Raw genomic sequence first — 16,151 nt, 5'->3', positions numbered from 1 at the left:
TGTTTTAAATGTTGTTGGATTGTATTGTGTTAAGTAGTCAATATTTTTTTATCGTAAGACTGAAATATAAATACCTAGTTTACCTTCTTACTTAACTTATTCATTATTTATGTTCGAAATAAAACAAATGCAAATCAGTTCAAGTAGCTTATTATTACAAATATCCTAAAATATTTACAAAGTTATCATATCATATCAGAATCACAACAAAATAACTTATGTAAAAATAAATAGTTCATCAGCTTAGTTACAAAAATCTTAGTTCGTTTAATTTATTGGGAACTTAACGACTTTTGTAAGTAAGTTCAATATGAGTTGATCGCGACGCGAGCCGAGCCGCGGATATGCAGGCTCGGCTCCCACATACACACAAAACTATACAAATACAGGCAATAGTTCGTTATGACTTGCATGAACCGTAGAGATGTGATGAAGTCTAGAGAACTCATACCGAGTACTCTAGACTTCATCACAGAACTATTGACAAATAGTGTTACAAGAAAAACTAGATTTTGATTAAATCATAATATTTTGAATGATTCTTTCAGGCATGTTATAATTTAAATAAAAATGCCGTCAGCGATGGCAGATAGGAGTACAAGACCTTCGTAAGTACAAGCGGTGACGACGCCGCGGTCGCGTTAGGTATACATAATAATATTGTGATATGTGTGTGTAAAATATAATATTTCTATAGCAAACATAACAATGTGAAACAAATCATGGATGGATCTGAGAATAGGAATAACAATTTATATCAAGTCCACTTCTGCGTAAACTTGTGAAAATTACAGGACTACACGAAGTTATCGGCCTATAATTTTACATAATTTTCTAACCAGGGAAGTCATCTTCAGGAGCGAAGTGGGCCACTGATTCCGCTCTCTTATGTAAATTATTATGCACACAATAATCATAGTAATTATAAAAACAAGCAGTGTTTATAAAAATAAAATCTGCGCTAAATGCCGATGTGCTTTGTACTTTTAAACTAGAAGAATATCTGACACAAACATGATAATGAAATTATAGAGGCCCTATATCATAATATGTGAGCCTCGGGGCAGTTTAACCGAAACATACATTATTTAATCAAGTTAGAGAGAGAGGAAGTATACGTTTGGTAAGTTGCACTATGATTTTACATGTTTTTTTAACAGAAAAAATCATTTCTAATAATTTAATCAAACCATTTGGAAGCAAACATGTTTGGAAAATGTTCCAATGTTATACGACAATATATTGTCTGCAGTACCCTTGTTGAATCTCATCTGTAGTCAATTCCACTAAACGTTACTTGAGCCCTCAACACGGGTTGCTCACTGGAGTCCGTCTCTTCTGACACCCTCCGCCGTAACAAAAACTATTCATATTATACATGGACCTAACTGCAAAAAGCCATTCCAGTTTTGCATGACTTGGCACTGAAACGACTTCAATTCTCATCTGGTGAATAACACTGGTGTCTACAACAGTAGCACCTACAGCGGGCGGAGGGGGGCGAGGGGCGGGGGACTGCGTCTAGTTGAAGTGGAACTTGAACTGGAAGGGCGAGCCGTGCTGGAAGTGGTGGAAGGGCGAGCCGAAGGGGTCCCCCCCGCCCCCCCCGCGCCCCGCCTCGGGGTCCAGCGGGTCCGACCCCGCGTCGAACTGCGCGCGCTTCTCCGGGTTCGTCAGCACCTGCGGGACATCATAATATAATACAATATATTTGGGGGCATCTCGCACACGACCATCTCACACCAAGCTAGGCAGAACCTGTGTTATGGGTGTCGGACAGCTGATATATCTACACAAATACATAGATAGATACATATTAAATATAAATATCAACACCCAAGACCCGAGTACAAATGTCTGTCTTTAAACAAATATCTGCCCCAGCCGGGAATCGAACCCGGGAACCTTCGGCATAGCAGTCAGGGCCACTAACCACTACACCACTCGGCCGACATGGACATTACACAATCATGTGGACACGTAAGGGGGAAATAGTTTTAGATAATACACTCGCGAGCAATGAAATAAATAGCATATCCACCTACGAAATGCCGACACCAAATGGCCCCAATTTTTAGGGTTCCGTAGCCAAAATGGCAAAAACGGAACCCTTATAGTTTCGTCATGTCCGTCTGTCCGTCTGTCCGTCTGTCCGTCTGTCACAGCCGATTTACTCGGAAACTATAAGTACTACAGTGATGAAATTTGATGGGAATATGTGTTGTATGAACCGCTACAAAAATATGACACTAAATAGTAAAAAAAAGAATTGGGGGTGGGGCCCCCCATACATGTAACTGAGGGATGAAATTTTTTTTTCGATGTACATACCCGTGTGGGGTATCAATGGAAAGGTCTTTTAAAATGATATAAAGTTTTCTAAAAAACATTTTTCTTAAAGTGAACGGTTTTTGAGATATCAGCTCTCAAAGTCGTAAAAAGTATGTCCCCCCCCCCTCTATTTTTATAACTACGGGGTATAAAATTCTAAAAAAAATAGAGGTGATGCATGCTAATTAACACTTTCAACGATTTTTGGTTTGATCAAAGTATCTCTTATAGTTTTTGAGATAGTTGTTGATTTAACTGTAATATTATATTTGCTGCTACGGAACCCTTTGTGCGCGAGCCCGACTCGCACTTGGCCGGTTTTTAAACATTTAATTTAAAGTTTTGAACACAATATAGAGTAGTAATTTGGTGCTATTTTCACTTGAACTTTTTCATTGCTCGCGAGTGTATAAGCTGGGTACGATACAAGTCACCACGAATGCATGGCTGCGCTTTTTATTGATCTACGCTCGGATCAGACACGGAAAGGTCTTTAAAGGTGCTATTAAATGGCTCTGAGGCTACTCCTTTTAACCGCACCTTTGAAAGCCTCGACAGTAGAAGGGTAGATGTAATCAAGTATCCGCTACAAAGGGTCTAGTATAAGTTTGATATTTTATTGAAAACTATAAAAGTTTACGTTTTCTCGCATAGTAAGTGGCCTCTATAGGAAACAATCATGAAACTTTGACAGGTAATGTATTCAGACGGCAGGAGTAAACGTGAACTTTTTTGTTTGCATAAATAGCAAAACCCGTAATAGAGGCTCATACCCATAATTTTTGCATGTACCTACCTATGATTTTAATATTTTGACTAACAATTTTCGACATGTTTTACTAATTCACTATGGATGTAATATCTGAAAATAAATGTTTAATTAATAATAATAATACCTCCTTGGCGGCGGCGATGTCGATGAACTTCTTCTCGGCCACTTTCTTCTCATCGCCCTGGAAGTTGTCGGGGTGCCACTTCTGCGCCGCCTTGCGGTACGCCTTCACGATCTCCTGCTTACTGGCTGACCTGCAACCACATGCATATATTTACATAAACAGATAGATAAAACCTTTATATCTTTACTACATTATTCACCTTTTTCTAAATCTGACATCCTGGTTGTTAGATCCAGCTCGGAGGACCAAAAATGTGACCCCCCTTACCTCTTGACGTTGAGTATCTTGTAGTAGTCCCTTCGCTCGGCCTGCTTCTGCAGCTTGGTGGCCCTGGAGAGCCCCTCCTTGGCGCGCGCCAGCCCCTCCTCCAGCTCCAGAGCCTCCTTGTACACGCGGATAGCTGCAGAGTGGACGAACAGGTCAGTAAAGGATGAGCATAAACAATAAACGACATAGCTGTCAAGATATGCAAGCTAGATAAGATAAGAGAAGTGGCAGTGGGCTGGTCATATCTGCCGAAGAACCGATAACCGTTGGGGTAGACAAGTTTTCGAGTGGAGACCACGAACAGGCAACGCAGCGTCGAACGACCTGACGCCCTGGCCACAGCCAGTATTGCGGCGCGGCGAGCGGCGCGGCTAGCGGTGAGCGCCGAAAACAAACGCTAGACAACGTACGAAGTATGCCACAGCTAGCCGCGGCGCGAAATGAGGCGCGGCTGAAAAAAAATGTTGATTATATACGCACCGTCGTCGAACATGTCAAGGCCGACGAGCGCGTCCGCCTTGTCGCACAGCACGCGCGCGTCGTGCTGGACCTCCAGCGCCGCCGCGCACCAAGGCAGCGCCTCCGTGTAGTCTTCGTTCTGTAGCGTGTAACACATACATATTTTATATTAAAAAAATCATATATCTCAAACGCGTGCAGAGGACATAGGTACAGTCGTTTGCAATAGAAACCAACAATCATGTAAACAAATATGGCGGACTGACATTGACAGCGTATTGTTTATGCCCATAGTGATGTCATAGTGTTCTAATTAGATTAAATATATAAGCCATAGACTATATAATAAAACTGATTATATATAAAAAAGTGTTTATTAAAACAAATTTAAATCTTCGTCTTCGTCATCATCACTATCAGAAGTGTCGCCGGTGACCGTAATTATAAATGGAACCACTATGTCATCGCTTGCCATGTCTAAAATGCCGTCGAGCTTTTTCATTTCTTCCTCTTCCTTTTTTCGTTTTGGTTAATTATATTAAGCTCTTGAATTTTTTTTAAATTGTATTCAAATAATATTAAATTAAAATAATTTATTAAATTAAAAATAAAAGATAACTTCAGATTACGAACAACACTAACTTTTCAATGACTTATAGAGTTCGATGAGTAAAAAACTAAGATGACAGCTTGTCAAATACTTCGAAATTTTTACGTTGCAAATGTTTTAACAAATTTAACTTATAAATACAAGTTAAATCGTGTTGAAGATAATGTGAAAACAATGGTGTGTTCGTTGAAATCAGACTATGTTCATAAATTGATCGAAAATGTATGTGATTACGGAGTAATCGTGACAATTTGGTTTGTTTACATGATTGCTGGTTTCCATTGCAAACCACTATACATGTTTTATTAAGAAAATTTCATTAATGTCAAAGTCAAATATTTTTATTCATCGTAACAATATAAAATTTTCTGATGAACGTCAATTTTTACAAACTACTCTCCGTTCGGATAAGGGGGGGCTCTTTCTGTCTAAGGAGAAGAACGGAGGCAAGAAACTCCTGAGCCATCTATGTAATGTCAAACACAAGATGCATATCTATACCATAACCCACTCTCTGTACATCATCAGTTCGTGCGTCTTACTTTAGTTCACGGTTGACTCGTACTCTTTATCATTTAGCTAATATGTCATTAGCACAGTCTTTCAAAAAGAAATATTTCTGTTAAATTAACATCATCTTATCAATTATCATATAAAGTATCAACCCGTTGGAAACCCCAACACCTTATGGTCCTTCGATCCGGCTCAAACGTGAACTAAAGTTAAATATATTAAAAGTAGTTTGACGCGCGAACTGATGTTGCAGAATTAGGTATCTACTTAACCATTTTATTTATTTTTATTTTGGCTTCATACAGTCATAAGTTATGGAAATACAGGTTGTAACGAGCCGTTACCAAACCATCCACCGCACCTACCCACATACCGAAGCCACAAGAGCGCCCGCGAGTCGAGGTGGGGCACCACACAGGCGACTCCGGAGAATACAAGGGGCGCGGGGCGACCCGCTTATAAATAGCCGCCGGACCGCCGCCCGGCCAACATTCGTCACCTCCTGCTCCGGCGAGTGATCAGTCCGTTCCCGAGATCCTTCCCTGCACCTCTATCTATTTAAGTATCTGTTCACACACACTATTCTCACTACACCGTCCTCCCTACGCTGTGGGTCGCCTACTAGCGGATCGAGGTTCCCCGGAATACACGGACGCCTGGGTCGCCTAGTTTAAAGCGGCCGTGTACCGAACTATACAATCGCTGAACACACACCGGCCCTCAGCCACACGTTCTTATCAACACAACTACACTCCACAAATCCTGGAACAAATCCACACGTACCACCGGTATTCGCCCGACCTCCTGTACCCTGTATTCCTTCCCTTTATTAAGATAGAAACATCCGCGTAGGCCCCTTCAGGGCCCGACCAATATAGATATCAACAACCGTGATAAGTATTTGTGCATTTGTGTAGTGTGTTAATATTAAGTACATAAGCTGTAAGTACCCTAGATATATAAGTTAACCTGGTTGTAAATAAAGCGGGTCCAGTGCCGCCTGAATTGTGTTACACTAATTAATCGGCATTATTAATTCTCACCCCGTACACCTACCGAGGTTATTTCCCTCCAGGGGCCTCAGGACCAAGAACAGGGTAGTTAGGACCGCTTCACGGTCGTTGTAGATCCCCCAGGCGACCAGGCACTCCTTCAGAGGCCGGCGCCAAGCTGAGCTAGTCTAAGACCGCTTCCCGGTACATATTAATTGAGAGTTATTAGGTAGGTACCAGCCCTAAGCACTAGGCACGTTAGTCACAAGGGTAAGTATCACATTACAATATAGCACCCAACCCCTACTCTCGGGGAAGGCCAGGCAGGTCGATTCGCCCAGGGGTCGCTCCCCGGTGATCCAGACCAGCTCCTGCCGAGCTGCTACATTACAAGGTTTAGAGACTTACATACTATTATGGACTCGGAGAGCCGATAATTTCAACCATGCACGGTGTTCGGTAAACTCACCTTGACGGTGCAGTGGCACAGCCACCTCCTAGCCTCGAACACGATGAGTGTCACCTCATCCTCCAACTGCAACACCTTGCGGGCACTCGCGACACACGCGGGGAAGTCCCCCGCCGCCGCCGCCGCCTCGCCCGCCGCCAGCGCGCGCTCCACGGCGCGCACCTTCTTGTACAGCGGGAAGCAGCCGCCGTGCTCGGGGTCCAGCCGCAGGCACTCGCGCACCTCCTGGGGAGAGAGAGGAGGGGTGTGAAATGTGGGGGGATTAATTTGCAGATTTTGTTTGCGATTTGGATGGATGTGTTTTGATTTTATGGCCTTATAAGCGCTTACTTTACAATGACAGTCGGGTTGCCCACTTACCCGACTACTTCAGTGCATTGTATCGGCTCGTGACCTATCACATGAGTACAAATGTACAGCGAAAAGCGGGTGACTCGGGGATTACAGTCGTGAGCATATGGTATGGTATGGTACATTACAATGAATATTTTTATGTTTAAAGTTTATCGATACCATTATATTTATTTATTTGATACTTTATTGCACAAATATGAAATATAAGTATACAAAAGGTGGACTTAATGCTAAAAACATTTTCTACCAGCCAACCTACAGGAGGTACAAGGAAAAAGGTAGAAAGGTGCAAAAAAAAAATTAGTTACTCAATTGAAAAAGCAAAAACAAAATATACAATGGTCTACGTTGAGGAGGCTCTGTTGTTACCTTGAGCGCGTCGCTGGCGTGCCCCAGCTGGTACAGCAGCTGCGCCAGGCGCAGGTAGCCGGCGGTGGAGTCCTGCTGCAGCCGGTTCACGGCGCGCAGGTCCGACACCGCCGAGATCAGGTCGTTCTAGAACAAGAGAAGGGGCTGGTCAGCACAGCACAGGAGATGTAGGGTGTTCAATATTGCAGTGTGCAACGTAGTACTAAGCATAAACTGGAGGAAGTTAGCTTAGTGCATTTACACGATAGAAGAAGAAGTGTAGCGGGGAAGAGGTTTGCTATGCTAGCATCAAGCGTCGCGTTGTAATATCGCTATTGAGGGAAAAAAAATGTAAAATTCCTGAAACAAACTCGGGGGAAGTGCCTGTTCAGTACTTACAAAGTTGTGTTGTTTTGATAGTGTAGTCGAAGTATTAAGCAAATTTATTTTCTTGCACAATACACACAAGAACACATAGAACAAAACGTGTTTGACCTTCTTGTGAAGGAGAGTGGTGTGGGCGTGACTGATGATGACCTCCACGTCATTCAACACTTCTGATGCAATAATTCATTCTACTAGATAGTGTAAGGGAATAAAATATTTATAGTTGTCTATTCTAATAAAAAGCTGAATCTACAGGATAAGAGTATGTACAGACCAAGATTCTTCTCTGGTCGAATTCAATAGGAATTGTTCATACGTGCTGTGTTAGGCTATAAATTATAAGATATAAGGGTATTATTTTAACTAAAAACTGTTCTTGCCTATCGCATTGGAGTAGCTGTAATTATAGGTTTAAGTTATTAAATAAATTGTTTAGATGCTTTCTAAACACGTGATTTGAGCGCTCTCCACCTAGTCAGTGAAACCTACTACTCGTACGAGCCGGCTATTACCACATCCTCATACCTGCAAACCCCACATAGTACTAATGTACTCACAGTGGCGATGTGGCACTCGGCCCGCAGCTGCCGCACGTGCGCGGCCCAGGGCGAGGGCTCGAGCAGGCGCGCGGCGAGCGCGGCGGCGGCGGCGTGCTCCCCGCCGCGGTGCAGCGCCTCCGCGTGCCGCACGTCCTCCGCCAGGCCCGGTAGTTGTGGCAGCTGTTGGACGGCTTCGGGGTTGTGCGGGTCCGCTTCTAACTGTGGACGGGGAGGAATACAGTTATGAGTAAAGAGATAATAATAATAATAATGTTATGGTTACATGGTAGGTACAATGTTGTCAGCAGCAATAATTTTGAAGAAATCGTAACATTAATACTGTAGGTATAATCTTAGATAGATGGATTAATAAAAGAGTAATTTAATACATTGCAGTGTAAATTTATCAACAATGCTCACATAATCAATTATATTTCATCATCCTAGTCTGTAAGTAATATGTATAACTATAGAATTGATTAGTTCTACCCTCTAACTAACTACACTCACTAACTCATTTAAAATAGGTAGTTTTCTCAATTTCTAACAAAACAAACCTTTAAAAAGAAGTTACAACTATAGCTAGGCTAGCATTTATCACCATAATGAAAGAATTAGCTCAGATTAGATTAGTGTCAATCAACTAACTGTTCACTGCTCGGGTGGGATACATTACTCTTAGAGGCTCCTTTACTGCACCCTTATTGTAAGCAACTTGATATTAAAAGTCAACAAGTGAAAGTGTGTGTGTAGTAGAGTGTACTAACCACCAGTAGGTAGTCCTGCTTTGCGTCGGTGTACTGCGCCAGCTTCACATACACGGCGGCGCGCTGCAGCCGCGCTGAGGTGAAGTCCGGCTTCAACTCCAGCACCTGCGGGGGCGGACACCTAACAGTTAGCAACTTGTGATGTGATCACAATATCTTTCCCATAAATATTTGGGATGCTTTAAGACCAAAGAAACAAAACCAACTGATGGCATTACACTAACGTGGAGGAATATACCAAGATCTTTTAGAATGATTAGATCTGGATTGTGACTATTGGAGATGGTTGGATTTGTGTGAGATGATGAATGAGTGAGCCAGCTGCATGCACAAATTTCTGGTATATTACAAATACTGTTATTTTGATAAATATTCAATTAATTTACATGTAAAAATTTATAGCCATTTAAAAGAATTTTCAGATGATAATAATTTATCTGATTTTATCTCCTATGAATCGAATTATAATATTTGTAATTAATAAAATCCTGTAGTCATTTTTGGTCCAATGTATAATTAAATTTTTGTTATCTTTAGCAGTATTTGTATTATTATCAGAAGAGATAAGGAAATACAATATTCTCACCTTAGTGAAGTCCTGTAGAGCAAACTTTGCTTTACCAAGCGCATAGTACACAGTGCCTCTTTTAAAGTATGTGAGGTAGTTATTTGGATCTCCCTCTGTAAATAAGAAAATATATAATTTAACGAGTTAAAAAGTATTAATTTGAGAGTCACAAAGTGATAAAGCTTATCAGTTATCTCATAAAACCTGAGTGTAACAATGTAAACAATGAGTGCTCTAAGTAGGACTATTCAAGTATGGATGATGTGGCTCCACTGATAACTGTGAGCTTATCGTGCGGTCCAGTGGCTGCCCGGGGCCGGGGGCCGGGGTCGGGGGCCGGGGGGCGGGGACGGGGGCCGGGGGACTCACCGACGGCGGCGTGGTAGTGCGTGAGCGCGTCGGCCAGCTGCCCCCGCGCCAGGAAGTCTCGCCCCAGCTCCAGGTGCTTGTTCACCTCCGCCGGACTCGTCGCCTCTGAAACTGATGCGCCACACCGTCACTCACTTCCCAACACCCTCAACCACACATAAAAACAAATCATTACACCATAATAAACAGGTTAAAATACGGTCAAAGTTACACTTACATTCCAACACTAATTCTAGGACTAATAAAACAAGGCATGGTGTGATTTTGTTCCAATTAATATTCGCTAAGCAGTCCATCATTTATTAGTATACTAATTACAATAGTCCTAATTGCACATCCAATACAAAATCGAATACAAACTAATTATTTGACAGAGCCACAATCCATCCTGCCTTCATTTTTTCGTGGTCTGCGCTGATTGGTCCAAATCAGACAGCTCTCATTATTGCAGTTTCGTTTCACGTAATATTTTTACTACACCTACACACTAAATATTAACAAATTATTTCCAAAAATATGATCCCATTTTGTGGTTGGTCTAAGGATCCCATGTTACTTTACCAAACTAAGGGATGCAGAAGAAGAAAAAGATGTTTTCCTACAAAGCTCGTAACGTACTTGTAACGTACGGTTAACTACGGTTTGTTTGTCCACCGCACACCGTCAAATAAACGAGATGACGTCGTCGAAGTAGCGGTACACCTTCGACCATTTCAAAGCTGCTGTACACATACATTGGCCGCGTGTCCACCGCACATCCATCACGTCGACGTCAAATCATACCTACTAAACTCGGCCTGAAATAATCTAGTTCTCATGACGTGACGTTGACGCGTGCGGTGGACAAACGTCCTAAGAGAGTTTTTTTGGTCTCCTATTTGCGCCGCGGGTCGCGTCTAGCGTCACGGCGTAGGCCGCGTCACGATGCTCACTATAGAAATGTACTGATGCGGTCTCTCTCACACGCCGACGTTGGCGCGTAGACATAATGAGCATTGTGACGCGGCCTATGGCGGTGACACTTGACGCGACCTACGGAGTAAATAGGAGACCCAGGCCTAAAACTAAAATGGTTCAAATCGAACGAATGTCACTCGTACCTAAGTATTTTATGAGTACTATGAGTAGGCGCGAGGCCATTGTGCCTCAGTCCCTTTCTTCTTCTCATGCCATGACTTCACAGTCCCCCACCTTCTCTCAAAGCCCACAGCAGCCCACCCAACCACGGCACCATCAGCTGTCTGATTTCTGACTCCTTATTCTAAGAAATTATTTCCTCTATTGGCGGTATTTGACATTGACAGCCTTACTGACGTTTCGTTTCTTTGTCCTGGCAACATCGATTTGAATTTTTCTTTTTCCTCAAAAAATCTCCGGTTAGTGCAATGTATTTTTAAGTTTATTTCTAATATTTTCAATATATTTGATGAAATATATTTATAAGTGTGTTGTGCGTTTAAAGTGATATTTTTCACTACTCGTAATGTGCATGGATCTGTGATTTCTGGCGAGATAATCTTGGATTGAAATTAAAGTTGGATGTCAACATAACCTCGCAAGTATCAGTTGGTTTCATTTGTACGCAATATTAATTTAGTGGTGGTTTTTAGGAATGGCTGACGCGCCGTCGACCGCCCCCAAGGCCAAAGCGCCTAAGAGCAAGGCTCCCAAGGAGAAGGCCGCGAAGGCCGCTCCCGCGGCGCCCGCGGAGCCCCCGAAGGCTGTCCGCAAGGTGTCGTCCAAGCCGCGCCACGGCCGCCTGTACGCCAAGGCCGTCTTCACCGGCTACAAGCGAGGACTCCGCAACCAGCATGAAAACACAGCTCTCCTGAAGGTAACACACACATTGTATCATAGAAGAACATCTGCCAGCTGATTAGGTTGCTATTGTCTGGTGTGTCCTCGTCTTCTGAACATAATCATGTACATCTACAAGTATGTGATGTTTTCGCTCATGTGTGCTTACTTGAATCCAAACAAACAAGTGAAGTAAACATTGTTGTGGTGTCATAGAGGTTAGGTTCTGTACTCAATGGATCCTTTTACTGAATATTTAAATTCAAAACCTGCCAGCTATACCTACATATTATGCTTGAACTTTTACTAAATAAACCTATTAATACCTCATACTATAACTCCTCTTAAATCCCTCACAAGCCTAAGCCATTGTATTTGGATACTCAGTATTCCTTAGGCTTTCTTCTTATTTTAAATGATGCCTAGACATTTGAAACCTGAACCCACAATGTGGACAATATTTTAACTGATATTATTGCATTTGAATCCTAATTAATGAAGTTTTCATAACAATACTTTATCATAGAACCAACATTTAATTTCAGCTTGAGGGAGCCAAGAGCCGTGACGATGCTGCCTTCTACACGGGCAAGCGCTGCGTGTACGTGTACCGTGCCAAGAAGAGGACGCCCATCGCCGGCGGACCCAAGGGCAAGAAGACCAAGCTGCGAGCCATCTGGGGCAAGGTCACCCGCGCCCACGGTAACTCCGGCAGTGTCCGAGCACACTTCAAGTCCAACCTGCCCGCTCACGCTATGGGACACAGAATACGCGTGGTAAGAAGACATTCTCTATTTATTTATATTAGTTAGTATACAATATGTCAATGGAACTTTAGCTTCTACCTGTATTATTTATCATGATCACTGAATTAAATCATATAAGTACTATTTGTTTTGTGTAACTATAATTGATATTTTACAAATGCTAGATGTATCATATGGAGGAGCGAAGGTGTTGCCACTCCTCCATTGAAAAGGGAGGATCCTCCGACCAAGCTGGGCGGTTTAGCTTGGTGGGCAACTGCCCGACGGTTACATGTCGGGATTCTGTATATATACTGAGTAGCTGTAATTCTTAGATACCGCGATGTAGGATTTGGTATTTTTGCTTTCACTCTTCCATGCCATCTGTTGGTCGTCCTTGATATCTCTTTTGCTGGATCTATATCTTGACTTCTATGCTTGCGCGTATTCATTATAGATGTCGCCACATCACTCCCCCCCGAGACCGTAGGTCGATATTCTTCAGTGCTTCTGATACGTCTTGTTCACCAGGCCAGATTGCCGCTAGTCCGCCTTTCAGGACTATCTGCGGTCTTCATTCGCCGTAACCCCACTTTCGTCTTCAACCGGGAGAGTTTGACGCTCGATCGTACCGGCTTGAAGAGTAGTGCATGGTTAGGCGCGTGGCGATGTCCCCAATCCAGCTCCAACCGGGAGAGTTGACGCTCGATCGTACCGGCTTGAAGTGGACTGCAAGGATCGCTCTGCTACGACTGTTCCGGTGCGTTGCCCCAATGCTTCTTCGACCAGGAGAGGTGGACCCTGGACCGACGCTGCTACGGCTGGCCGAAGTGCACTGCAAGGTCGCTGCAGTCTGTCTGCTCGAGGGTGTGACCAGGCTCGCGCATTTCCGCTGCAAGCTGGTGGTCACGGTGCCCATGGAATCTGCAAGCTGGTTGACTCGGGTGGCTGCTGAAGGATGCTGTGGGGGTGATTGTACTGCTGGACTTCATCTTGTAGCTGCTGGAAGGTCTGCTGATCGTCTGTGAGGTCATCGACATGGTGGAAGATGTTCTGCTGCTGCTGTTCTGCATGGTCATCATCAGGTCGTGTTCAGGTTGTAGGGGTCACCAATATGGAGGAGCGAAGGTGTTGCCACTCCTCCATTGAAAAGGGAGGATCCTCCGACCAAGCTGGGCGGTTTAGCTTGGTGGGCAACTGCCCGACGGTTACATGTCGGGATTCTGTATATATACTGAGTAGCTGTAATTCTTAGATACCGCGATGTAGGATTTGGTATTTTTGCTTTCACTCTTCCATGCCATCTGTTGGTCGTCCTTGATATCTCTTTTGCTGGATCTATATCTTGACTTCTATGCTTGCGCGTATTCATTATAGATGTCGCCACAATCATATAGCATCCTTTGGCCCTACGGAGCTGGCCATACCTCTGATCAGGCCATAGAAGCCTGTTGAAGGACAGATTGTTGTGCTATACTACTTGGGATAGGCCTTTGTGAATTGTTTTGTGAATCGAAAATTAAAACTTTTAATTTTTATTATATTATTAGGTATTATTCCAAATGATGCTTAGACATTTGAAACCTGAACCCTTGTGTGGACAAAATTTTACTGATGGACAAACTATTAAAATTATGCAACTTTCTAAAATGTTACATATTTTTCTAATAATTACTGTGTTCTCTTTTCAGATGCTGTATCCTTCCAGGATCTAAGACCTTCCTGTAATCTTAAGCTAAGAATAAAAACCTGAAAAAACCCAAGCTCTGGTTTGTTTTCACAAATAAACCCCAACTCCAAATACCAGTAAGACTTGTTTGTAACAAAATATCGGAAAAGTGTCAGGTGAGAATGCTATTAGTATTGAATCTATAAACTTAGAACATTAGACATTTTATCTGATGCATACACTCCATCCACTCTGCTATCCAGACAGTGTGAATAAGCTACTTTTTCAATAAAATTGTTAAAAATACAGGGTTATTTGTGACGGTCGGAGACAACCGAATGGCGTAGTGGTTAGTGTCCCTGACTACTGAGCCGAAGGTCCCGGGTTCGATTCCCGGCTGGGGCAGATATTTGTTTAAACACAGATATTTGTTCTCGGGTCTTGGATGTGCCCGTAAAATGGCAATAGGCCCGCCCCCTATTACATTGGGACTAATCATTTATTTGCCAATATTTGGGTTACAATTAAATTAGTAAGACATATTAGTTACGTTACAAGTTGGCTATTTCAATTTAAGGTGACATAAAAGGTGACAGCCATTGCCTATAATAGGAATAGACCTGTGCTATAGACACTGGCTTCCACTCCCCAGGAACTAGCAGCCATATTATATGACTTATTATAACAGAATTTTGGTGTCTTAGGCTTAAATAGTATACACAGAAATATATTTATTATATTTAAGGTTTAAGATTAGATTTACTTAGTTACACAAGGTTATTACATACATTAAACAATTAATTAATTACATATGTTAAATAAAGCTATTGGCTCTTTATTCATGTGAATTTTTGTGTATATGTGTGTGTGTGTGTGTGTGTGTGTGTGTGTGTGTGTGTGTATATGTGTGTGTGTGTGTGTGTGTGTGAGTATAGATGTATGTTAAATAGATAGAAAACTGTGTTGAAATTGGACAAATGGGTGATTTAGGTAGGTGGATGAAGAAAACACTCAGTTTTGGAGTAGTTTAGAGTTAAAAGCCATTTTCGTACAGTTATTTTAGCTATGTGTGTATTGAGGTGATGAATTTGAATTTCACGATGAATTCTATTATATAAGGTTGGGCCGAGGTGGCAGAAAAAGTTATGTAAAAATGTTGTCTTAAAAACTTTTCTTGTTTATATTAGGTTATTGCGTCTTTTATCTGCGTCTTCATGATTGAAGGGAGAAATCTGGTGTTGTTTCATTAAAATCTGTAGAATAAATAATTGGCGGACAGTCAACACTTGGCAGTACTCATACAGTGACTCGGTAGGAAAACGAAAGCTCTTAAATGTAGCTACTTTGAGAACTGCGCGCTGAGCTCGCTCAAGAGGTAGGAGGTGCGTCTTGTACGTGCCACCCCAGACATTAATGCAGTATGTTATAAGGGACTGACAGAGAGCAAAGTAAACCATCTTCATGGTGTTTGAATCAGCAACATGTCGCAGTTTTTTAGGGTTCCGTAGCCAAAATGGCAAAAACGGAACCCTTATAGTTTCGTCATGTCCGTCTGTCCGTCTGTCACAGCCGATTTACTCGGAAACTATAAGTACTACAGTGATGAAATTTGATGGGAATATGTGTTGTATGAACCGCTACAAAAATATGACACTAAATAGTAAAAAAAAGAATTGGGGGTGGGGCCCCCCATACATGTAACTGAGGGATGAAATTTTTTTTTTCGATGTACATACCCGTGTGGGGTATCAATGGAAAGGTCTTTTAAAATGATATAAAGTTTTCTAAAAAACATTTTTCTTAAAGTGAACGGTTTTTGAGATATCAGCTCTCAAAGTCGTAAAAAGTATGCCCCCCCCCCTCTATTTTTATAACTACGGGGTATAAAATTCTAAAAAAAATAGAGGTGATGCATGCTAATTAACTCTTTCAACGATTTTTGGTTTGATCAAAGTATCTCTTATAGTTTTTGAGATAGGTTGATTTAACTGTAAATTATATTTGCTGCTACGGAACCCTTTGTGCGCGAGCCCGACTCGCACTTGGCCGGTTTTTTTTGAAAATAAACAT

General features: G+C 42.3%; 2 protein-coding genes across 2 annotated transcripts; one reads left to right on the top strand and one right to left on the bottom strand.

Moving 5' to 3' along the window:
- Positions 1-134: 134 nt before the first annotated feature.
- On the bottom strand, positions 135-10,287 carry LOC105389428 (dnaJ homolog subfamily C member 3). The gene is made up of 11 exons (XM_038108274.2): positions 10,087-10,287; positions 9,870-9,980; positions 9,519-9,613; positions 8,933-9,037; positions 8,184-8,384; positions 7,261-7,386; positions 6,538-6,762; positions 3,975-4,092; positions 3,495-3,627; positions 3,228-3,357; positions 135-1,680 (listed from the first exon to the last, which is right to left on the bottom strand). The coding sequence occupies exons 1-11, from the start codon at positions 10,166-10,168 to the stop codon at positions 1,522-1,524; spliced, it is 1,485 nt and encodes a 494-aa protein (XP_037964202.2). The 5' UTR covers positions 10,169-10,287; the 3' UTR covers positions 135-1,521.
- Positions 10,288-11,096: 809 nt separating this feature from the next.
- Positions 11,097-14,175, top strand: LOC105389427 (60S ribosomal protein L35a). Its single transcript, XM_011560530.3, has 4 exons — positions 11,097-11,245; positions 11,480-11,703; positions 12,212-12,442; positions 14,104-14,175. The coding sequence occupies exons 2-4, from the start codon at positions 11,482-11,484 to the stop codon at positions 14,125-14,127; spliced, it is 477 nt and encodes a 158-aa protein (XP_011558832.1). The 5' UTR covers positions 11,097-11,245; positions 11,480-11,481; the 3' UTR covers positions 14,128-14,175.
- The last annotated feature ends 1,976 nt before the right edge of the window (positions 14,176-16,151 follow it).

The sequence above is a fragment of the Plutella xylostella genome, chromosome 15, assembly GCF_932276165.1.
Source record: "Plutella xylostella chromosome 15, ilPluXylo3.1, whole genome shotgun sequence".
NCBI classification, from domain to species: Eukaryota; Metazoa; Arthropoda; class Insecta; order Lepidoptera; family Plutellidae; genus Plutella; species Plutella xylostella.
Note: the sequence above shows the minus strand (reverse complement) of the source record. Positions and strands in the feature narration are given on the sequence as shown.